Source organism: Curcuma longa, chromosome 1 (genome assembly GCF_044706935.1).
Source record: "Curcuma longa cultivar G26 ecotype Majalengka, Jawa Barat chromosome 1, ITB_CL_G26_1.1, whole genome shotgun sequence".
Classification (NCBI taxonomy): domain Eukaryota; kingdom Viridiplantae; phylum Streptophyta; class Magnoliopsida; order Zingiberales; family Zingiberaceae; genus Curcuma; species Curcuma longa.
The window spans coordinates 15,435,184-15,459,765 of record NC_133861.1 but is presented as its reverse complement, the minus strand read 5'-3'; the positions used below and the strand labels follow the sequence as shown (position 1 = coordinate 15,459,765).

Below are 24,582 nucleotides of genomic sequence, written 5' to 3'. Positions count from 1 at the left end.
CGCCATACGGCACCACGCACGAGAGAGGAACGGAATTAGGGATCATCCTGCAAATTGATCCGTCTGGTTCGAGGCTGCACGTCCCGTAAGGAGAAAGTCTTCTATGTTCCATGTTACCCGAACTGCATGAACGCGGCAATTTGAGATCCGTCTGCTTCCCCCCGATACTTACCCTGATTCTCATCTTCGTGGCTGCCCACAAATATTCCTTCTTCTCCTAGGGTTCATCTCGCGATGAGCAGCACCGGCGGCGGCGGCATCGGCCAGAGATGTAACCGTGTCGTTGGAGACTACATCATCGGGCAGCAGATCGGGGCGGGCGCCTTCTCCACGGTTTGGCGAGCGCGGCACCGCGTGCGGGGGACGGAGGTGGCCGTCAAAGAGATCGCCATGGATCGTTTATCCAAGAAGCTGCAGGAAAACCTCCTCTCCGAGGTCTTCATTCTTCGTCGGATCAACCACCCCAACATCATCGCCCTCTATGACTTCATCCAGGTCTTGTCTTTTCCCTTTTTTTCCCTTCTTTTTTCCCCCTCCCACATGTATTTCTTTTCCTCGGTTTCGTACTCGTCGCGGATGTTTGGCTCTGGATGCAACCCGGGAATTGTGGTTGCTTGGAGTTGTTCTGCAGGGTTTTCTTTTGCTTTACCTGCTGAAATGTGCATGAGCCAATTTTCTAAGATGAATTAGTATACCTTTACTTCATTTTTAAATCTTCAGTTTGATGCTGAGACATATTAAGCTTAAGACCAAAACAATCAGTTCCTTACCGTTGTGAGTTCAAAAGGGTATTGCAAGTATGGTATGGTAGCAGATGTTTATCCTATGAGTTATTTGAGATCGACTACAGGAGGGCAGACACACACACATATGCTCTCTTGAACAAAAGAGAAACCTCCTACTAAATTTTACCACACTAAGCACTATGGATAGAAGCATATTAGGTGTCTGGTGCAGGATTGGTAACAACAGCCATTTAAGATTCAGTTGCCGAGTTTACATAAGAAATTTATCAATAGGTTTGCAACATGAAAAGTTGTTTACAACTATTCTTGTTGTTGACCAATTGATCTGATTTAATTGACCATCCTTTCTCAACCATATAACTCATTTGAAAGTTTAATTTACATATTTAAGAGATCTATATTCATGTTAGCTGAGAATGTTACATTATGTTATAAACAACATAAGTTTCATATTGATTTCCATTGTAACACCAAAGAGCACAATACATAATATTATGACCTTGTCCAAAATATCAACAGTGCAGGGTTACCCATAATTATTGCTGGCAGAATCCATTGATGAGCAATGGAGTGATGCTGCTCACAATGACCTGTTGCAGTGGATAAAGTTCTAAAATGATGCCCATTTAATTACCTAGTCATGGCCTATGTGATTGGCCAAGTATAGTGCTTTGGCAAGGTCTTAACAAGTAATGATCAAGCATCCAAGGCATAGTTTTGCTAATAATGCCTATAATCTTGTGCATGAGAGTTGCTTATGAGTAGATGCATATCAAGGTCTTAAGTTTTTTTTTATCTTTTTAAAATGTAATTTCACATTCTTATTTTGTGCATATCATTTGTATCAGACATCTGGAAGGATCTATCTTGTATTGGAGTACTGCAAAGATGGTGATCTATCTGTATATATTCAAAAACATGGGAGAGTTCCAGAAACAATTGCAAAGCATTTTATGAAACAGCTAGGTATCCTATTTTGTCTATTGAAAATGGACTATGAAATGCTTTGTTCTCCCCTGTGAGCTTCATATGAAAATTTCTATAAAAAATGATGAAATTGTTTTTTTCTTTGTACAGCTTCTGGTTTGCAGGTGCTGCGTGATAACAATGTCATCCATCGTGACTTAAAGCCACAGGTTTTGCTTTTCTTGTCATACTTTATATTATATATGGGAAATGTTACTATTAAAGGGGGAATTATTACACTCACAACCCTAGGTAGTTCTTCCTATGTATATACATGTTATTAATCAATAAGGAACTTTACATTACACCCTTACATATTTGATTGATCCATGACAGGAACTTTCGGCGCTGTTTAAACTTGATAACTGTAAGCATGCTATATCGTTGTGATAGATTGTAGCTATGTCTAAGATCCCAAGTGATGCTAAGCTAATTTTTCTACATAGATTCATAAGTGATTGGTAGAAACCTCAATGATTGATCCTTTTTGTCATGTCGTGTGAGGGGCACTTTCTCGATAGGAAGTATCATCTTCAAATCACATGATGCTTTTTTTTTTTGCTAGTTTGAAATCCCCATCCCCATTTTTCAAAATATTTCAGTGAGTCTCCTATATTTTATTTAAACTCTTGTTTACATTCTCAACACTTAGTATACAAAACATAACTACAAACATTTACATCTATAATTTCATTTACAACCACATATTGGATACTATAGCTAGAATAAAGTAAGATGAAGAATAAGACACACTAGGTAGCATCATCAAAGGAAAACATAGATGAATCGATTCTTGTACTCTTCTGAAAGTGGAAAACTCAAGACCATAGGCAACAAGATGAAATCTTACCTTAATGCAGATCTTACCTTAAATGAGGGAGTGGGAGTTTGACACAATATATATTTTTACGTGTTGTATAAAAGGGAAAAGTCTAACACTACTAAACCAAGTCTCATCAATTTAACCAAACCAAATTTACATTTGGTTCAACCTTGCATTAACCCATTCTTGATCAAATGGAACCAAATTGATCTAAATTTAAGCCAAAATGCATGGATTACCGAAAACAGGTGAAACATTTCGTCCACCTGTTGATTGGCATCGGTATGGCTCGACACCAGATCCGGTGGCAACCGCGGAGGTGTTGTGCGACCCCCGCGGTCGTCGCAAAAGGGTCGCGAAACCCAGCAGCAACGCTGGAGGGGTCGCGCGAACCCAAGGACCGCTCCGGAAGGGTCCGCACGACCCAAATGACTGTGTCTCGTTCGACTCCAATGGTTGCATCGGAGGGTCGTGCGACCACTCGCGGTGTGTTGAGATTGCGTTGTGTCAAGTTTTTTTAATTAAAACAGAGATTTTTTTTTTAAAAAATTCAAATTGAACTTTTGGTTGATTATCCCAATAGTCCTAAGTATGATAGGGAAAATCCAAAGAGGCTTAATTAAACTCTAATAAAATTATCTAATTAATTATATATTTTATTTATTTTAATTCTAAAAATATATAATAAGTTTTTTTATTTATTTATCTCCTAGCTATGTTATTATTTTTGTAATGCATCGCATCAACCTCTAACTTAAATATGTGGCAAAACATATTTCTTAAAATCCTAATCGAATTATCCCATTAAAATATATAAAAATTTATTTAAAATTATAATAAAATTCTATATATTTCTAAAACCCTCCGCAAGGACCCTGATGCAGCGACGACTTCAATGGGTCACCGCAGCCGTGATTTTTTTGGTTTACTTAATTTTTTATTTTTGAATATATATTTTTTACAAATAAATTATTATTAATAGTTATATAATATTAAAAATTATTTCAAAAATTTAAAATAATTTTTTAAAATTAATAAATATTATATAAAATAATTTAATTTTTAAAAATAATTTTAAAAATAAATATAAATTTAAAATAATCTAAAATTTTTAAAAATTACAATTCTTAAATATTTCAAATAATTTTTTTAAAATTAAAAATTTGCAAATACATTAAAAAAATAATCTAAGATTTTCAAATAATTTTATAATTATTTTTAGCCTTTCAAATGGTTTTATAATTTTAAATTTAGTTTTGAATTTTGAGAATTACTTATTTTTAAAATATTTTTATAAAAATTTAATAGACATTATCTTATGAGAAAAAATTGAAATATAAATTCAACATATCAAAATATAAAGCATATTTAATAATCAAATATTAATAAAATTAATATACATTTATATTTAAAATTTAAAAAAACTACAAAAACTATATCGGCACGGCACGATACCAAAATCATATCGTTCTGGTCCGGGATTGAAATCCGGCACGGGTCGAGATTTTAAACCTTGCCAAAATGAACCCTACATAAATTCATCCCATAGTGATCTAATTAGGTCCTGATTCACCAATTTAATGTCCTTATTAACTCCTAATTTGATTTAGTAGAGCACTGAACTAATCAATAAAATTAAATAATACATCTTTAAATGAAATGAAATAAATTCAAGACAGATAACACATTTATACATATTGTAAGTATTTTGTTAAACAAGAATTGAATGTTGCTGGGTATAATATTAACTATTAAGTTGTTTTGCTGATAATGAAGACCCACTGAGAACTTTAGCTTACAGTATGTTATTTGTTGGAAACTTGATCATGGGAGATATTCTTTTTAGCGTAAATAATATCCATTTTAATGATTCCAGGCAGCCTCAAATTTGATTTGGCTTTGCCTAGTTAAAATATTTTTAAATTTCTTAGTAAATTAACCTGATCCAATTACTTATTTGATAGTCTGCTCCTATTTTTGTTAGAATCTTCTCCTCTCAACACATGAAGGAAATTATGTCTTGAAAATAGCTGACTTTGGCTTTGCAAGGTGAGTTTTTAACATTTGATGATTAAAAGATTCCTGCACAATATTAGTTATTAGTATTTATCTATTCCTGAAAAGAATGTTTTCTAGATGTTGGCTAATGCCTCTTTATTATAGTAACAACATCTTCTTGTGTTGCAAGTACTGAATATATATTAACCAATCTAGCATGGCTAACTGTACTTGTAATTCTTTTTTACTAGGATATTTGTCTCTTATTGCTTGGTTATGTTGTAAACTTCCTCCTTGACATGCTAACTGTGGATCCTTCCAGTATTGAATGTCTTACTACTATTTGAACTTTGTATTGATTATTTTATTTTCATCTGCATCAGTGTTTGTAAAATGTGTAACTTACTGTAGATTCTTTGTGCTATATGTTTTGTCCAAGAATATCCTTCCAAGGATTTTCTCAGTTTTCCTGCAAATGGTTGTTCCTTACAATGAAAATATCTGATGTTTGGTATAATTTATACCCTGAAAGAGATTGTATCAAACTACTGAAAAAAACTATGCAATTTACCAGTTGATATTGACATGCAAGAGAATTTTTTAGGTGTTTTTATTAGATAGTGGAGAACATGTCCTGAATGGCTTCTCTCTCTAAGTTTGTCAGCTATGCTACTCATATACAAGAACAAAATTCAAGAACAAGATGAAAGATTAACAATCAAAAAAGATTCACGATTTAAAAACTTAGGATCCAAGAACAAGATTAAAAAGATTAAAGACTAAAGATTAAAGAACAAGAATCAAGAACAAGATTAACGATTCATGATTTAAATACAAGAATAAAAAAGAACAAGATTCAAGATTATTCAAGAATGAGATTTAGAATATAAAAACAAGAATGAAGAACAAGATTAGAGAACAAGATTCAAGAATCATGAACGAGATTAAAGATTAAAAATTTAAGAGCAAGATTCAAAATTCAAGGTTTAAGAACAAGATTCAACATTCAAGAACAAGACTAAAGATTTCAGAACTATATTTAAGAGCAACAATCAAGAATAAGGTTCAACATTCAAGAACAATATTAGAAAACAAAATTTAAGATTAAAGAATCAATGTTAGGGAGCAAAATTCAAGATTAAAGAATCAATATTCAAGAACAAGATAAAGATTAACAGTAAGATTAAAAATCAAAGATTCAAGAACAAGATTAAAAATCAATGATTCAAGATTTAAACAAGATTGACAATTCAAGATTTAATTAAGAATCAAGATTTAAGAAGCTGTGATTGTCTCTATTGTTAGCTCTTAATGGAATTATGGAAATAACGTTAAGATCTATGTTAATAGGTTTAAACAAGGTTTAATGTTGGATGTCTAATGCAATTCTCAATTGGTTTCATCCGGGCTTGACACTTGCATGGGTAGTTTTAATAAAATTTTCTTTTACCAAGCACAATTTTTTCTGGAGCAGCAGCTATCCTTCAAGGAAGTGCTAGGAGTATATAAAGAATATTCAAAGAAAAGAATGGTTAGGAAGAAAATGGGAGCAAAAACTATAGTAATTCTTAAAGAGAAATTTTATTATAGTAATACTTTATCTATGCCTTAACAGTCACATTTGTGTATATACTCTTCAACCTAATACAATAACTATCATAGTTCATTACTGGACCAGGAATAGGGGAGTTAGTGAGGTCAATTTGCTAGTTATCCAACTGTCCACACATTTAGGATCCAAGCATGTCTCTCTTGAGTCCTATTCAGGGAAACCTCCTTGGAGTTGTCTGTCTAAATGAGATTTATAGTTGGATTCAGTTGAGTTTGGTCGAGTTTGTATCGTCAAGGGGATAAAAGGAATTAGGACAGCTGCTGTCCTAGGCTAGGATTACAAGTTGATCTTGTAAACCATCCAAAGGATGTTTAAATATGGTCAAAGTTTGGTGAGGAAAAGAGGTATTGATGTAAGAATTGAAAATTTATTGGCTTCTTACATGTCATTTGGGCTTCATCTCTTTAGAGATTCAAAAAAGGAATTTAACCTGCATAAAATTTTCATCAAATATTCATCGTACTTTCTGATTGTTATCTATGTCCTCTAAAATTTTCTGTTTTTTTATATGAAATATTTTCCACTTTGTTTTTTCACTAACTCCTACATGCAACTTGATATTGATTTTTTCCCAGCATTTGCTTGTTTTTTTTTTTTTTACTTTCCTCTTAACTCATTGGGCAGATCTTTGGCACCTCGTGGCTTGGCTGAGACTCTTTGTGGTTCACCTCTTTACATGGCTCCAGAAGTAATGCAGTTTCAGAAGTATGATGCTAAGGTTTGAGTTAACAGTGCTTATCACATCGTAACTACCATGCACATTTGGTGCAATCTTGTATGATGTCTTTCTACTTAAACAATAGGCAGATCTTTGGAGTGTTGGCATTATTCTCTACCAACTTGTGACTGGAAAAACACCTTTTACCGGGAATAGTCAAATACAGGTAGGTCTATATAGTTCTGCCAGTACTTTTATATGTAAGAAATTGTTTTCTTCAAATAACAAAGGCCTTTCTTTAACAGTTGCTTCAGAATGTCCTCAGAACAAATGAGCTACATTTCCCTTTTGATTGTAATTTGGGCAGTGAATGTGTTGATTTGTGCCAAAAGTTGTTGCGCCGAAATGCAGGTATATTCTGCCTTTTCTGTTTAATAAATTACTCATCCACACATTGTCATACTCTAAAGATAAGCCAAAATCCTGGCTTCTATTTACAAAGGTAAACATGGGGTACATTTTGATGGATGGCAGGACCATATTACTTATTTTCTTTAATTTTATGGAATCAAGGAGGAAAGTTCCTGAACGCTTAGAAATTGGAAAAGTGTGAAATTTTGTTTCTAAGAGAAATGCTTATATGGCTAAACTTTAATAGAACTCACTGTATGGCTTGTTCACTTGAAATAGTTCATTTTTGGTTTGTTCTCTTCTTTGATTCTTTCCATATTCCTTTGACGGTTGCACATGTTGTGCAAGTGCCTGCTCAGTGAGTTATCTAAGAATACTTATTGATCACATCAAGCCATCCTTAACTACTTGCTTGAATCTTACATTAGCTTTTCTCTTCTTTTAGAACTCACTGGTAGTGTTATATAAGCCACCGTCTTTTACAACTGTTCTATAATGTCGTATATACAATGTAATACCGATTAATACACAACATTAATTTTTTCAATTAATGGCCTAATCAAATTTAAATTGCAAGGAAACAAAGTTCCCTACCTATGTTTGAATTTTCTCAGTATGTGGCATATATCTTTAAATAAGACAATTCAATTCAGGTTCCAGGCTTAGGTTACCGATAGCATGAATCATGTTCTTTCCTTGACTGAATCTTTTGGGACACTGGTCACTTTATCAATTTAACAAATTGTTACATTGTTCTATCTTCTTGGTCAGAATCTCATTATATGGTTTCTGTTTGATAAAATGATGTTTATAAGCGAATAATCCTTTCCAGTTGAACGATTAACATTTGAGGAGTTCTTCAATCACCAATTTCTTTTGGATCAACCAACCAATGACACAACAAGGTTGTGATAACTGTGTTTCATATTCTTCAATGATCAAAAACTGATATAAGAGTGATTAATAATTTTAATTGTGCATTTGCAGGATTAAATCTAAAATAAGAGATGACTTTACACAGCTTGAATACAGTCAAAAGAGGCTATCAGGAGAAATTTCACATGATGACAGTCTTCCTTTCCCTTTAGATGAGGAATCTGTTGTGCAGGAAACAAGCATTCCTGATCCCCAGAACAAGGCTTCAGTGAGACGTACTACTGGGTTCACTGTTGGTGCTGAACTTAATAAGCTATCTTGCAGTCCATTAAAAGATGTCACCATTCCTTCCAGATATAGGGGTCATACACATGATTTTAGTGTGTCTCCTGCACAAATTGCTAAAGAGACAGAGTTTGTGATAGAACAAAAACCTTCTAATTCCTCCAAAGGTCTTTTATCTATAATTTCCCACTATTACAGTTGGTTACTATATAATATTTAGGTTTACTACTTATCTGTCATATTAGATTCTGCAGTTGTCGATTCCTTGGAATTTGTCGATCAGGATTATGTGATCGTTCCTGGACCCCCACTGGATATGTCTCCCTCTTCAGTAAGCCCCAGTCCAACCAATTCACCTCCCAGATCAGATAGTCCACCAGTTGCATCTTCTAAATTTAATGGACTAAGTGCACCATTGCCAATTATTGGCTCAGCAGTGGGTAATAGCCATACAATTGGAACTCCAGGAAGTGGTTGTTCTGCGTCATTAACTTCACAGGGTTCCATGGACATGATTGATGCTATGGAACAGCCATCAGGCCATTCCATGGTGAGGATTAGGTCATTGCAGCAGTTTGCTTCTGTCATAACAGACATTGTCAAAGAAAAGGTATTTTTTTTATTTGTCAGCTTTTTTCCAGTATTATTTGGGAACATATTCTTTTTGAATGATTAGATTTCTTTAAAAAATTCCGAATTTGGCCAAGGAAGTACATTGATTTTTGTCATTGATAGTTAGCTGGTATTGTATGGTTGAATAAAATCTATATATTAACATGCTGACTAGCATTTGCTGGTTTTATCAGGCATCAGCAACAACTACAACTTGGGTGTTAATCTATAGATACCTTATATAGTAGCACTGGGTGGTTCAAGTCATGCTCTACTTTGCCACTCGACCTTGGCTTCTTGCTGATTCACCAAGTTATTGAAACTAGTAGTTGGATAAAACTTTGTTTTGGTTTAAATTCTTTGATCATGCGTACTCTAGTTAGAGACATAATGGAGGATCCTCTGTGGTTGTGGTGGAGGATCCTGAGGTGGGTGGCTCATAGTTGCAGATAGAGATGGAGTGGAAAACGAGCAGACGGAGTTGGAACTGTTGGAGATGAGGTAGAGCAGATGGAGGGGGCATTGGTGTCCACCTCACTGTCCCAAACAAGGAACAAATGGGAAGAGGAAGAAGAAGAGGAAGTGGGTGAAGATGTTTTTGTCCATTCAATGAAGAGGGGATTGTTTGGGGGAAAAAAATTTGGGAGCCCTCTTTGAGAATATATGATTAGTTGGGCCCTCCTAGGGTAATTTCCATAAAATAAATGAATTATTTTCATTTCTATGCTTAGTTGTAAGAAAGTTATAAATAATAAACAACCAATAAATAACTCTCCACATTGATAAAGTACCTCTCGAAGTTAGACAATGGTTTGTTTGGTCCTCTAGATCTATATGGTATATCAGACCCGCTTTCTCTCTCCTTTATCCCTTGTGTTTGGGTTCATCTCGCCTATTCAAAATATGTATATTTTGTAAAGTTGAAATAGAAATAACCATTCTTCCGAGAATGGATAAGGTAGGAGTAAGTATTGCTTCGAATGGAGTAAGGAAGAACTAAGAAGGATGAACGAGGAAAACTAATTTAATGGGGCCGATGTTCGAAGATACTTTTTAACTAAAATATTGCCTCTATGGGAAATAGTCATTCCAGTGAACAAAGCGCACCAGGACACTCGTATATTTTGCCTTGTTTCCTACAGATAGCATTTCCACCAAAGGAGAGCGGTAGATTACCAGAGGATCACATTGTGAGGAAAAAATCTTGTTCTCTTTTGCGGTACAAGATTCAGCCTTATTAGGCTTCTGCACTCTCTATTTGGCTTTTGCATAAATAGAACTTGTCTATGGGAATTACTAACGCTACTCTAAAACATTGATATGGTTCTTCTACGTCTTGTCTGAATTCCTGCAATACTGACGTTTGATTTTCCTAAAGTTTGTATTTTTGTTTACCTTCTTCCTTCATCCTGGACTGTTATGATGTAATTTTGTTGTTTTTTCCTTTTTTCCTCGAAATGTGTGGATTAACTTGCTATCTTTATGTTGGACAAATTTTGCTCAACCTGCCAAAAGATTGCAAATGGTCAACATCACGAAGCATTCTCGGTTCAGCTATTGGTTCTTGCTATCTGGAAGCAAGCACTGCGCATTTGCCATGCAGAGGCTGCATCCACATCAGATGTCAGTCCCTTACCGGAACTAAAAATGCGAAAGAACTGCATTTCCAACACTGCCGAATATTTGAATTGCATAGACTCTCGAGTGTCAGATCCAGTTTGTTCGGAGATCGAGAGGGATTTCCTCCTGGCTGTCGAGTATGCTGAGGAGCTTGCCTCAGACATCAACCAGAAAACAGGTACAATTGAGAAGTTTCTATCCCGGTTCATATTTAAATGAAAATGTGAAAGTTCTGATTCTGATGCTCAAATTAACGATCACGCAGCGCCTTCGGAGCTGCCGGATGCAATTGAATTAATATTCCAATCTGCCCTTACATTGGGCAGACAGGGCGGTGTAAGTAAAATATCTCAAGCCTTCATTTCATGCAACTGTCTAGTTTCTCTAATTCCAATGGACTTTAGTCGATACTAACTTGTCTATCCATCTTAATTTATTAAAAGTTTAACTTCGTACGAGACCTGTATCTAAGGGCACCTCAATGAAAACATCATGACAGAACACTTTCATCCTGACTTCTGGCACTAAAAACTATTTGCCTCTTGAAACAAAACAGGTTGATGAGATGATGGGGAACATGGAGAGGGCATCATGTCAGTATTCAAAAGCAGTAAGCTTGTTGCGTTTTCTTCTAGTGGAATCACCATCTTTGGTGCTCAGTCCAGCATTTACCCCCACAAATTCAGACCGTTATCGTCTGCGAATGTATATCGATGCGCTCAGCCATAGACGAGATCAATCCTCCTTCCAAATATGAAGAGCGATGATCTCGTAAGTCCATGAAGATTCTACGCTTATGTAGTTCCAATTGTTTGTAGTGATTATTTGGGTTGATGATGCGTGTATGAGATGTGGATAATGTGTCCACCGTAACTGTGAAGTAACAAGGTGGGGGTATTCTCTGGATTGCAAGTCAATGTCGCCTGTTATTAAACATCTGGTTCCACAAGACACAAGATAGGAACTTTGATTCTCCCAGCAAATGTGTTTATAATTTTTTTTCCTGACATGACAGTTTCTTTTGTTGAATAAGTTTCCATTGGAAACCACAACGTTGTTCCATTGTTCCCGAGGAATGCATGGCTCTATCCACAATTTTCCAGTTCAAAGCAGATGCCCCACGCAGGCCCCTTTGCTACTCGATTTATTGAGCTTTTCTCTGTTGCCATGTGGCATTCTCAGGGCAGCGTGTAACACCTCATAAAATGCCATGTGCCAAACAGAAGATGAGCCCGTGGATTTTCATTATTATCTAGTTCAATTTTTAAAAACGTTTTTTTTAAAAATCATTATCTTGAATTTTCTAGATTTTCTAAGGTTTACTTGGGGTTTTTTAAAAATCAGAGATTATTTTGAGCTTTTGAAGATTTAAAATATTCTAATTATTTATAATTTTGTCATTTTTAAATCTTTGTTAAATTTAGAATTTTATTTTTAAATAATCCTCTTTGTTATATTTGTTTTTTTTATTAAAAAGGAAATTAGACGAGTAAATTATTTTTTAACCAACCGCTTAGAGTGGGAGGTGGGGTCCGTCTTATGGCACGTTAAAGTTGGGGCGACGGACGGTGCAGATACCCAATTCTCGTGTTCGAGCTCCGATCGCGATCGTCTCCTCCGCCGCCTCCTCTCCAGCGTCCGATCTCCTCTCTTCCCTCCCCCAACAACCCATCGCCGCCGCCGCCTCCTCCTCCTCAACTCCCCCCGCGCGCGCCTCAATTACAAAACCTCCCTCTCTTTCCCAGGTATTATCTTCCTCCTCTTCCTTCGATCTAGGGTTTGGTCGCTTGACTCTCGTTTTGGCTCCTCGGCCTCGGTCATGTCTTGCTCAGGATCACGCCCATGGCGGAGGTTCCGGCAAGCCCACCCGGAGGTGCCGGTGGTGGCGGCGGTAGTCACGAGAGCGGCGGCGACCAGAGCCCGCGATCCAGCTTCCGGGAGCAGGACCGTTTTCTCCCGATCGCCAACATCAGCCGGATCATGAAAAAGGCGTTACCTGCCAACGCCAAGATCGCCAAGGACGCCAAGGAGACCATCCAGGAATGCGTCTCCGAGTTCATCAGCTTCATCACCAGCGAGTTCGAGCTCTCCTCCAAGATTCTCTTTTTTCTTACTATTATGGTTCGCTAAACTAGCTAAGAGGTCAGAATGTTTGAACGCTCTGATGCTGTAGGGCCAGTGATAAATGCCAGCGGGAGAAAAGGAAGACCATTAATGGCGACGATCTGCTATGGGCGATGGCCACGCTGGGATTCGAGGATTATATTGAGCCGCTGAAATTGTATCTGCAGAAGTACAGAGAGGTGACTTTCTCCCTCTTTCTTTGTTTGTCCACTTGGAAACTCAGATCGAGTCTTAAAATGTTACGCTTCAAGTATGATAATGGGTAAATAAAATGATGCTCTTCCCTTCTTCTTTTTCATGTACTCTGTTGCGGCTTATGCTTGTCCAGATGGAGGTAAGGAGCCTTTTTATTAGTTGCTTATATATTTCGTTGGTGCCATTTTTTTAATATCTTTGTTCCGTATATCGAAAGACAAGACAACTTTTAGCCTATGCTTCTGCTTACATTGTCTTACACTATTATTGTTATTGTTATTTTATTTTTTTGGTCTAGGCGGTCAATTACATTTTTTTCACGTGGTTGATGAAATGTGCTAATTTATCACTGGCTGGTACTCCTAAAATATTTCACAAGTGAAAAAAGATTTCTTTTCGTCAATAAGGACTGATCTAAAAGGTTGATGCGTTATATTGGCAATCTGGGATTACGCTTAATGGACATGCAATCATATTGAGCAGACAAATCATTGGAAACATAATATTGAGCAGACATCTTATAAACAAAGTGTATTGTCCTTTAAGCTCACTTCTATTTATGGTTTGGGTAGTTTGACACACTAGAAAGATGATAGATGTATTGGTACATAAAACTCTTTTTTTGGGGCAAAATTATGCTCTTGGAACCGCTCTATACACATTAAGGTGTGTGGTATTGTATAAATTTTGTATTACCACTGATGGTGTTATCAATATAAGAATAATCTGATAGCATAACTATTTTAGTAGATAAACAGTATATGGTATATTCAATCACATTTTCACACTTGTGTTGACTATTATATCACTTGCTTACAATTATTGGCTATTTTTTAGCCTTCTATGAATCATATTGCTTTTGGCAACTATACGCTTAAATTGGAAATGTGCACCATGACAGTAGGTTTGCACTCCTCATGGACGTGACCTTTCATGGTCACTTCCAAGTTTGGCACCAAAAATATTTCAAATGAAGAGTGGAGATAACACACTTGCATTTCAACTAGTTATGCAGTGTTGGATAGACACAAGGTGCATTACCATTCACAAGAAGATGCGTGACCTTCCGTATAGAAAACAATTTGCATGACATTAAATAGGCCTCCCTAAGTTCTGAGTTACCTTCTTCACCTAAGCATGTTTTAGCCTCAATTACTTGGATTTCTTCTTCAACATGAGCTTGAGATTCTTGTTCCAAAGTGAGAGTATACCAAGTTAAACTTAGGCATAATCTCATTTGTATGGCAATAATAACACTAAACAGAAGAACTAGATTGGGAGTTGGAATGAATTGGAGAATTAGGAATTTTGGGTTAGATATGATCTTGCATTGGCGGGAACTTTGTGCACTGAGACTACCCTTTATATCTTATGTAATTAGTAAGTTTGGATTTCATTGAGTCATTTGAGTTTTGACGATGAATGGGATATATTTTTAATTACATCTAAATCTTCTGGTCTTGTTGGAAAGCTTTCTCTAAAGTTTGAGAAAAACCTGAGAAATGTCTCGTTAGAGGTAATGTACTAATCCATTTAACAAAACGTTATCGTCTTCAATATCACATCTAAGCATGACTTCCTCAAACCAAAACAAATAATCAACTAAACTAGTAGTCAATTGCTTGTAGTTTAACAGAGATTTTATTGGTTGGCTCATATAGCAGGTTGGCAACTATCTCTTTCGGTTTTTGTCTTCTCACTTCCCATTAGACTTTAGATGGCTTGTCCCGATGGTAGGCAGATCACTTTGTCAATATCTCCCAGCAGTAAAACCGTAAGCCTTGCTCAACACAAGCTTGTGTCTGATAATATAAATTTAAAAATTATAAAAATTAAAAGATTTTTTTAAAATAAAATTTATAAATTTGAGTAATTAAATTTTATGTTAAAATTCATATTTTTAATTTTTAAATTATAAAAAATTAAAAGATTTTTTAAGATTTTAAATTATTATTATTAAAATTGATATTTTATTACATACTATTTAGATATTTAATACTTATAATGTTATTATTTATTTATAATTTAAAATTGGGCTGAACTTGGTCTGAGGTTGCAACTTTGATGCCCAGTTTGGTTGTGCTGGATGTTCTGGGATGGGCATGACACGACCCAAATAGCAAGTCGCCATGAATTTGCAGGAACAATTACCATAGAACAAACTGTCAAACTTTCAACGCTTAAATAGCTTTTATATGTATTTACACACTCAAGCTACTCAAAAATCTATGATAATGATTATGATATACATGTTTTTCATACTTTTGAAAAGACTAAACTGTAAACTGCCAAGCATTTTCCTGTACCAACTTTTGGTATTCAACATAATGCTCACTTCCCAGACTCTCCACTTTTCAGAGGAGGCTTCTAGATTAATCCTTGTTGTTTTCTTTACTCAAATAAACTTTTCTTAAACCCTTTTAAAGTTGGCATCATCCTTTATCAAATAGGCTAATATAATATAAACAAACTGTTATCTATTAAGTTTCAAGTTTTAGTTATCAATTTTTCTCCATTGACATTTCTTATTTTTCTTGATACTTTTGAGTATGTTCGGCAGGGTGACAATAAAGTGTCTGCCAAAGGCGGAGATAACTCTCTTAAGCAAGATATAACTAGTTCTCATGGTGGAGCTCAATCTGGTTCAATCTCTCAAGGGGTAATACTTACCTCATTTTTCTGCTAGTTCAACTACAATTGTAATGTTCTATTTTTCTTCCTTGCATTTATAGTACGACTTAACTACTCCTAAATAAAATTAGTAGATTGGTCATCAAGGATCTTTTACACAAGGCATGGGCTATTTGCAACCTCAGGTACCATTTCTCTCTTACGTGATATATAATTTTGTAATATATGATTGGGGCATTTGTATCATAATTTAGTTGTTCACTCAAGTTCAGCAATGTCAGTCTTGTTGTTTGGTTTAACATTGCCATCTAATGGTGTTGCGTAACCTCCACTTCAGATTTTTTTTACCCTTTCGTAAGAGATTTTCTTTATTATTATTAAGGGTGATGTACTTCCTCACATGCAATTCCACATGTTTTGCATACATACACAATAATTTGGTACCTAATGGATGTAAAAGCGTAAATGTGATAATTTTGTAATATGTTTGGAATTGTAAAAATAACTTTTTGAACATTAAATTCTTGTCATTCTTGTTAGGATAGATGTCAAGTTCCTGTTCCTTACTTGACACTTATTAGAAAAATAAAAATTAAGCCTAATTTAAACCTTTTCCCAATTACATTAAAATGATCAATACTTAAGGAATGACTATACCAACAATGGTATGATTGCACCAACAATTCTTTTATAGGCTGTCCATGTGGTTTGCTATGTATTCTTTGCAAGATTAAAATTAGAGATCATGTGGGTTATATTGTGTGTTTGTGGTCATATTTTAGGGTGATCTTGAATTGACTCATCTATACCAAGCTAATTTTTCGTCTGTGTAATGTTTTTGTTACTTTTTCTCCACTCATACCTTCCAACCAAGTAATGGGATCCTAAATGTTTAGAGGTGCCACTCAAGTCTGTTATACATTGGAACTATACAGAATTGTCATTAGAACTAAGGAAGTTGGACATTTGACTTACCATGACTTTTGTTTCTAGAAGTTAGGAACTAAATATATTATCTGTTTGGAAGATTCACCGATTGAAACAAAGTGAACACCTACATTATTAGCGGTTAATTCATAAGGTGGCTTTTAGGGTTTCTTTTTCCAATCCTTTCCCCATGTTATGAGACATTAATATTTTGTTTTCATTTTAAACAATCCTTATTATGTTTGGCTGTTCTGTTGAGGTGTGTTCATTGGCAATTCAAATTTGGATTCTCGTTAATGAAAAGGTGAATTTTTCTGATGCTATTTCTCTGTGGTGCAGTAACTAAGATCAGAACCTCGTAATATCTTGAAGTGTGGCTTATAGGCGGAAAAGCTTCCTCGCTCTATGTTATCACTAAGCTTCCTATTATTTGGTGTTTTAGATTATAAAATAGCCCCAGTTGTAACAATTTTCACTGTGTGTACCAAATTCATCTTTGTTTTCCCTCACTGGATTTTAGTCGTCGGCAGATAGCTTTCGATAAGCCCATTTCATCCACAGTAACACTGAATTAGCATTGTAACTATCATGTAAGTGAACTGACTTGTCACCTCTTCATTCGTAGTGCAATTACAGCTTGAATCTCCGGATTGATTATGTGCTGAGTATATGTTACCAACTATTTTTTGTTCTACATTATAATGATATGAAAGACATGTGATGTGCCTCTACGGGATGTCTTTTTTGCCTTTATTTCATTAGTTTGCAACACCAGGAGTTGCCAAACAGAATCATCAAAATGTCAGTTGGGGAACTTTTAGTTGCTGCAATCACATCCTTAATGGTTTGGTGAAGATCTGGAGTAATTGATCATGATCTAATATGGTATTTTGTATATCTCTTGGCTTGATACGACCACAAAATATTGATTGGATTCACTAAATTTAGGCAATCTTGCACTGGTTTTTGTTTCGGGTAGAAGCCATCCGTCAAGTAGCTCTGGAAGTCTGGCTCCTTAGACGAATCCTACTGACTGCAGCAGAGCGATAGGTCGCGCCAAAGCGGCTCCAATCAATCCTTCAGATATTGATAGGATAGAAGGTTCAATTTTACAGAATGTTTAAGTCTCTTGATAGAATGAATTAGTAGCATTATGGATTTTGTAAAAGAATTCTTCTCGTCTTAGATCCATTGGGTAAAAAAAACTCAAAAGGTTTCATTGGATGCCAAAAAAAAATGGAAAAAAGCTCGGTCAATGCATAGAACTATATTCAGTATGTCCTCCCAACACAAATGTAATTTTGTACCTACATGTGGATCCATTTTCCTTTTTAATTGTACAATAAGGTTTATTTTACTGTTTTTTTATTGGGTTGGGGAAGTGTACTCACTTGGATCTGGAGTGAGTAATCTCTCAGTGGGCATACCATCTCCTCCATCCTTTGGTAACTAATTCTTGTTTATTATTATCTTACAGATTCATCTCTTTGATTATAAATTCTCTCAAATGTTTTGCTTCTCTGATGAATGATAGTATTGTTCTTCCAAGGGGCATGCCAGCCTTGGGTTGTGAAAGAAGAGAATGTTTGGCACAAAGAGAATGTTAGTGGCTCTTGAGCTTTCAAATTTCAAATACAATCATTTGAATGATTATTTCTGACGATATCAATTACCTTTTGGGGTGCAAATGCATTTATATTTAAAATTTTCAACTGTCCATGCTAAAATCAAATAATTATTAAAATTACGATAAGATAAATTTCAACAAAAGATTATCTCGATATCCATCTAAAAATCGTGAAACAGACAAACGGCAGAAGAAAAAACGCATTTGGACGACACGATTGACAGCAAGCTGGCGAGTAGGAATAAAATACATGGCCGTAAAAACAAATTGTACGCGTTACGCCATTCAAATTAAAGCAGTTCCCAAATTAATCATGCTAATTAAGCAGTAGAACAATTAAAATTAATGCACCGTAGCCGTTTCTTTACGGTCCTTTTTTCCGAAGGCGAGTCACAAATTTCCTCATCCTTCAGCAGTTCTGTTCTGCAGCGAGGAATTTCAAGAGAGAGAGTGAGAGAGAGATCCATGGCCACTTTCACAGTCCCTGATCCTGTTCCTTCTCCTTCTGAAGACGCCGAGCGCATCTGGAAGGCTTGCCATGGTATTATACAACGCATTAACTTAATTTCAGTAAGTAGCTAGCTAGCTATACTTCTTTTTTACTTAACCTCAATCTTGTTCGTGATTCTTTAGGATGGGGAACTGACGAGCAAGCAATAATTAATCCAAGTATTAGCACACAGAAATGCAGTTCAAAGGTACCAAATAAGACTGGCTTTTGAGGAGCAGCACAATGAGAATCTCATCAAACGGCTTGAATCAGAATTGTCAGGTGACTTTGAGGTACTCCTCTATCTATAGATCTGTGTGTGTGTATATATCTGACTTTTCTGTTTAGAGAGCTGTATCTCGATGGATGTTTGAGCCACTTGAACGCGAGGCTGTTTTCGCGAACATTGCGCTGAAAAAGAAACTCGACCATCGAGTGATCATCGAAATTGCGTGTGTGAATTCACCAAAGGAACTCTTGGCAGTCAAGGATGCCTATCAAGCTCGTTACAAGCATTGCCTGGAAGAAGATGTGGCAGCCCATACTGTCGGTGATCTTCGCCAAGTATGCACCGATTTCTTTCTTGTTTTTGTACGCCTTTCCATGTTTGATTGGCACTTCATGTCAATTGCGATGCAGCTCTTGGTTGCACTCGTGAGCACATACAGATACGATGGGGAGGAGATCGACCTGGGCTTGGCACGGTCGGAAGCCAAGACTATTCAGGTTGCGATCGACGATCACAGCTTCGACCATTCCGAGATCATTCGAATTTTGAGCACTCGAAGCAAGCCACAACTTCGCGCTACATTTAACCATTACAAAGACGAGTTTGGTGTTTCTATTACTAAGGCAATGGTCATTTAGTCTACTTTTGGATCCAAACCAATATGGAAGATTGAAGTAACCTACTGACCATGTATATGTTTTGGTTAGGCTTTCGCTGCTAATCCTCTGAATGAGTTTGCACACGCACTGCGAACAGCAATTCGATGCATCATCTCACCTCATAAGTACTATGTGAAGGTGACTAGCAAGAAACATGAATTAAGATCATTGATCCAACCTCTTTTCATTTACTGATTGGGTTTGGTTGATATGAATTGGCTGTCGTTTGTAGGTTCTTCGCCGTGCAGTCTGCAGCAAGAATACCGATGAGGATGTGCTAACTCAGGTCGTCGTGATGCATGCGGAGAAGGATTTGAAGATGATCAAGGAGATGTTCTACGAGAGAACCAATGTTACACTGGAACATGCTGTTGGCAAAGAGACTTCAGGGGATTACAAGGCCTTTCTGCTGGCTTTAATAGGGAACTAAATAAGAATGTTTAGCTACTTCATCACAGTAGCATTACTATTGCTGAAAAAATGAAGATGTGTGGTCATGTTGGATTTTGGTTCAATCAAAGACAATCCTTCCTATCTTTAGATGCTTAATCACTAGTTTGTTTTTTAAGAACATGATTGACCAAAATAAGACTTCCTTTCAATTTTGACTAAAACTGCAGAAGAAAATAGCATAAAAAGATCACCAGTTAGGAGCAAATTACATAACACAGCGGTAAGTAACATGAGATCCAGTAAGCTCTCCTTCATAGGTGACCTTAACAATCTGCCCTTTCTTCAACCCATAATACCGAGAAACTGGATCAGTCTCAAGCATACGAGGAAACTGCAATACGAACATCTTGTTGCATTAGGTAAATGTGGGTTTTTTTATGGATATAAAGAAAGTATGCCTTTGATGCTTGCCAGCTTCTGTATTCTTATTGAGAAACGTAAATGAAATAATTATCAGCATAGAAACAGAACTTTACTCAACAAACAATGAGTACCACATGAAATGAACCTGATATCCCTTACTCTACGAAGTGTTTTATGATACTGTCCAGATGTAACCTCACCTATCATTGGGACTTGGCAGATCAAAATCAATTGTGTAGATGCCCATGTCCAATACAATAAGTCAATCTTGTTCAACACAAGAAGTATCAACTATTGGAGGTCGACTACAAGCCTACATGAATATTCCCTCCATCTTTTAGTTCATGGAAACAATCATGTTTTTTAAGATCACTAAATAATATTAAGCAGATTTTACTTTGATCTTGTCTCTCAAGCATTCAACTCCAATTTATTCACTTTATGTAACTAAAGAATCTAGGTAGTTATCTTTGACATGTACATCCTATTTTAATCTATTCCCTCTTTTGTTTATCTATTGGAACTACATCCAATTATTATGAATTATAATTGGCATGATGCATGAACAATCAAGTATAACAAGTAGTTGGTAGGTTGTTCATGCTGGTAAGTGTTGAAGACGTTGGATGTTATGTTGAATTCGATGAGGCTTATGGCTACAGATGGGAACATGTTTTCACATATTAAGTACACCTTATATGCACTTCTGGGAACACACACAAGGCATTTGTGTGCAAGTCTCATTCTTTTGACTCGTAAACAAACTCTCATGCCGTAGACCTATGAGATACCTCATATCTAAGGATGTCGGATGCAACATCATTGGAATACTAAGGTGAGCATTATGGTACTCAAGCTTGGGTGGGCATGCAATGCCGCTCTCAACAGGCCAACAGTGCACGAAGAAACCAATTGGTCGGAACATGCCACGACCTACCAGTATAAATAATTGAAGGCCACAACTGTTATACTTAATGAATTGTTATGATACCACTAGTCATGTGTTGTTGATGGTTATTGGTTTGGTTGTTTGGTGTTGTTGGTAGCTGTTGGATTGCTTGTTTAATGATGTTGTTGCATTATGCTGGTAGTCGATAATCATATACATGCATTAGTGTTTGTTGAACTCCAACTCAACATCTATGTTGACTTCTTTGTTGTTGCCTCCAATTTCATGTCCAGACTTTGATAGCAATGCTAGTTAGCGGAGATAAACCTCCGACACTTTATTTGGGGATGCATTGCTGTTAATTATGATAGATGAAGATGTCAAAATATCTGTAGTTTGTTTAGCACATTAGATTCGATATGTTCAGCTTTTGTAATAGGCGATTATATTGTAGATGAATTAGGGTGTTGTGAATTGTTGTTTAGGTCACTCTGTCGTAGGCATATCTACATTTTAGTGGATTAACCCTAGTTGAGAATGGGAAAACATGTTTTCCATTTTCACAATTACCATTTTATCAGGAAATTCCTTTCTGATTATTTATGGAAACCTTATGTACTAACTGGTACACAATTGGTATTCCAGATCCATCCAGTTATATCCAACAAGGAACCAATATGGGTAAAAAATTGACACTATACCTTCACTTGAAAGTTCAATGGCAAACACACACATTATTTAGAGGAGAGAATAACTATAAAAAGTACATTAAGATGACTTTTTCTAGACAAAACTAAGGACAATAGCTAGGACAATGAAACATAATTGGATAAACAGAAAGCACAATTTCATAAAAATAAAATAAAATAGCCAAAAAGAACACTAGAAAACATGCATTTAACATATACCAAGAAAAATTGTAGAAAACATTAGTCAATAAAAGCAAAAGTGATCATTATTTTTAAATTTAGTAACTTGAAATTTTAAAATGCTTTTACCTGACTTTCACCCACATTGTACTTCTTCAGTAAGTCTTGTTTCTCATCTGTAGTTAGGAATTCATGTTTTGGCATCAAAACATGCTTTGTGATATTAACCAGCAATTCAGTTATCTGAGATCATTGAGCAGATTAGGCATCACAATATCAATAAAAGTCCTCCAGTGAAGAACTTATTTTTATAGAACAAGAAAAGAAATGACCATGAATAAGGCAGAGATGGAAGAAGCCAACAGTTAAATGATCCATGATAACTTGTGCAAAAAAAAAAAGATAACATGAAACTTTTCTTTGGACCCTGTTTATGTTTAATAGAGTACTTAGTTGACCCCAAATAGTTGTGCTTATGGTTTGTTGTATTTTTCATGGACTACTACTTTCTGTATTTGAGCATATAACTATTGATCCTTTGTCCTTTCAAAGATCTGTTTACTTTCTTTTCAAATATAACTTTCTATTTAGAAGCACAGTTATACACATAAGGATTCCTGTGCTGTGACATAGTAGTCTAGAATAAGATCTGGCATCAACTCTCAAGTGTTTCAAGGTTTATTTAAAGTGTTCTTTTGAGTTGCTCAGAAAAATCCATATTGAATTGAAAGGGAATTTGTAACTAGTATGCTTCAGGAAAAAGGTGTTTTTTCTCTTCAATAATTGAATGCTTTATTGTTTTGAGTGTCTTTTGTTAGTGGTGTAGAAACTTAGAGGACGTAAAGCAATCACTATAAGATTCTATCCTCTAATATCAATTCATCACTCTTCAAGTTCTTCACTAACAAAAAACATAAAAGTTAGTAAAGAAAAAACATAGAATCCCAAATATAATTATCAAATATATTCTTAGTTAGGTTGTAGGCTCTTAAAATCCTATGTTTCAAACCTAAAAGCTGATCCCGTAAAGACTTCACAAGTCCTAAGTAGGATAGAGATCCGGAAAACCTTGCAAATAGCATGTCACTTGCAAATAGCATGTTCAATTTGATTTGAGACACTTATCCTAAAAGCTTAACCTTTCAGAAAAGAGCTCAAATCATACTAACATTCTGGATAATGTCAAGGGATAAGCATTCAATAGCATCTGTTGAAACTGAATCATAACACAAGAACTTTGGAAAACTATCTACAAGCTTTTGTTGAAAGACACAAACCATATCCTGCATAAAATCTATTAAAATATTACAGTTGCAACTTTACCTAAACAAGTCAATAAAGTATATTCAAGGAAGATACTAGATAAGATGAATAATCATGTAAGTAGAAAAAATCTTAAATTTCCTATGAATTCCCAAAAATAAGGATTGAAATTAAAAACATATAAAAAGAACAGGCAATCGAAATCACTTGGAACGTCTCCACTTTGATCCTGGAAATCTCTTTAACGCCATCTCTGGCTTTGGATGACATTTTACTTTGTAATACCAAGATTAAATTAGTCAAGTTTTCTTGTTTGACGGCGTTATACATCTCACGGAGAGTTGACAACTTGAAAGGCTCAGTTCCAAAAAAGATAACAAGAAGCTGGAAAATGCAGAAAATCCATTAGTGTGATATAGGCAGAAAGTATTTGTTATTCAATAAAGAAAAGAATAATCATGAACTTCACAGAAAGAATTTGTTTGAGGATTGACAGAGAATTTAATAAGGTAATGAGAAGTTATTAAAACTGTAAATGAAAAAAAAATTGAAGAATCAATTGGACGCTAACAGCCAACATAAAACAATGTTAAAACCATACGAGTAAGGATCTAACCACATAAAGTTTAATGTTAAGATTAATTCCCTCAACTTCAAATACAACTTTCATGGTACCAACCAGAACTCACTGACTACTTCATTGTATATCCTCTTCAGTATTCATGAATTATTTTCACACTTTACTAGGCCCTTGATGGATTATAAGGGAAATAAGCAGGTACCTTCTTGGGGGGACTGCCTTTGGAAGGGACGCTGAGGGAGATCCTGAGGTCGTCAAGCTTCGGTTTATCGCCCAACTTGGCGCGGAAGGCGGGAAGGGTGAGGGCGAGTTCGTCGTCTGGGACAGGGAAACCACGGTCGCGGAGCATCTCAAGCAGGGTGCGTCGCGCGAGGAAATATCGGTGGCTCTCCACCGAACCAAGGTCCACAAACGAGCTCAGGCACTCCGGCACAGCCGATCCTCCACCTGATTCCGTCTCGGCGACCTCCATCTCCACCTCCGCCTCCATCTCCCTCCTCGTCGTCAAATGGATTCGGAGCAGCACAGCGAAGGCAGAAGCGAAAAGGCGAAAAGACGGAAAGCGGCAGCGATCGAGTATCTCGTTTTCCCTGCGAACGCAGGAGTCGAGCTGGACGACAAGAACGAAGTCTGTAGTGTTTAGACCCGATCAAAAGAGGCTAGGGCAATCTCAAAT

The 24,582-nt window shown here is 35.9% G+C and overlaps 3 protein-coding genes and 1 pseudogene across 3 annotated transcripts; 3 read left to right on the top strand and 1 right to left on the bottom strand.

Moving 5' to 3' along the window:
• The first annotated feature begins 19 nt into the window (after positions 1 to 19).
• Positions 20 to 11,498, top strand: LOC141833098 (serine/threonine-protein kinase ATG1c-like). Its single transcript, XM_074720495.1, is given in 14 exon segments — positions 20 to 495; positions 1,595 to 1,712; positions 1,824 to 1,882; positions 4,520 to 4,584; positions 6,770 to 6,863; positions 6,949 to 7,029; positions 7,109 to 7,214; positions 8,047 to 8,119; positions 8,202 to 8,542; positions 8,621 to 8,985; positions 10,503 to 10,785; positions 10,873 to 10,943; positions 11,164 to 11,358; positions 11,361 to 11,498. Coding segments are annotated over 14 exon segments (2,142 nt in total). The 5' UTR covers positions 20 to 234; the 3' UTR covers positions 11,391 to 11,498.
• Positions 11,499 to 12,207: 709 nt separating this feature from the next.
• LOC141829851 (nuclear transcription factor Y subunit B-like) lies at positions 12,208 to 17,141 on the top strand. The gene is made up of 7 exons (XM_074717342.1): positions 12,208 to 12,352; positions 12,440 to 12,685; positions 12,781 to 12,910; positions 13,060 to 13,065; positions 15,487 to 15,585; positions 15,692 to 15,742; positions 16,824 to 17,141. The coding sequence occupies exons 2-7, from the start codon at positions 12,450 to 12,452 to the stop codon at positions 16,824 to 16,826; spliced, it is 525 nt and encodes a 174-aa protein (XP_074573443.1). The 5' UTR covers positions 12,208 to 12,352; positions 12,440 to 12,449; the 3' UTR covers positions 16,827 to 17,141.
• Positions 17,142 to 18,576: 1,435 nt separating this feature from the next.
• LOC141812866 (annexin-like protein RJ4) lies at positions 18,577 to 19,919 on the top strand (annotated as a pseudogene).
• A 146-nt stretch (positions 19,920 to 20,065) lies between these two features.
• On the bottom strand, positions 20,066 to 24,533 carry LOC141821344 (DNA-directed RNA polymerase V subunit 5A). The gene is made up of 4 exons (XM_074708761.1): positions 24,109 to 24,533; positions 23,534 to 23,710; positions 22,193 to 22,306; positions 20,066 to 20,273 (listed from the first exon to the last, which is right to left on the bottom strand). Exons 1-4 carry the CDS (start codon positions 24,394 to 24,396, stop codon positions 20,148 to 20,150), a joined length of 705 nt encoding a protein of 234 aa, XP_074564862.1. The 5' UTR covers positions 24,397 to 24,533; the 3' UTR covers positions 20,066 to 20,147.
• Between the last annotated feature and the right edge of the window lie 49 nt (positions 24,534 to 24,582).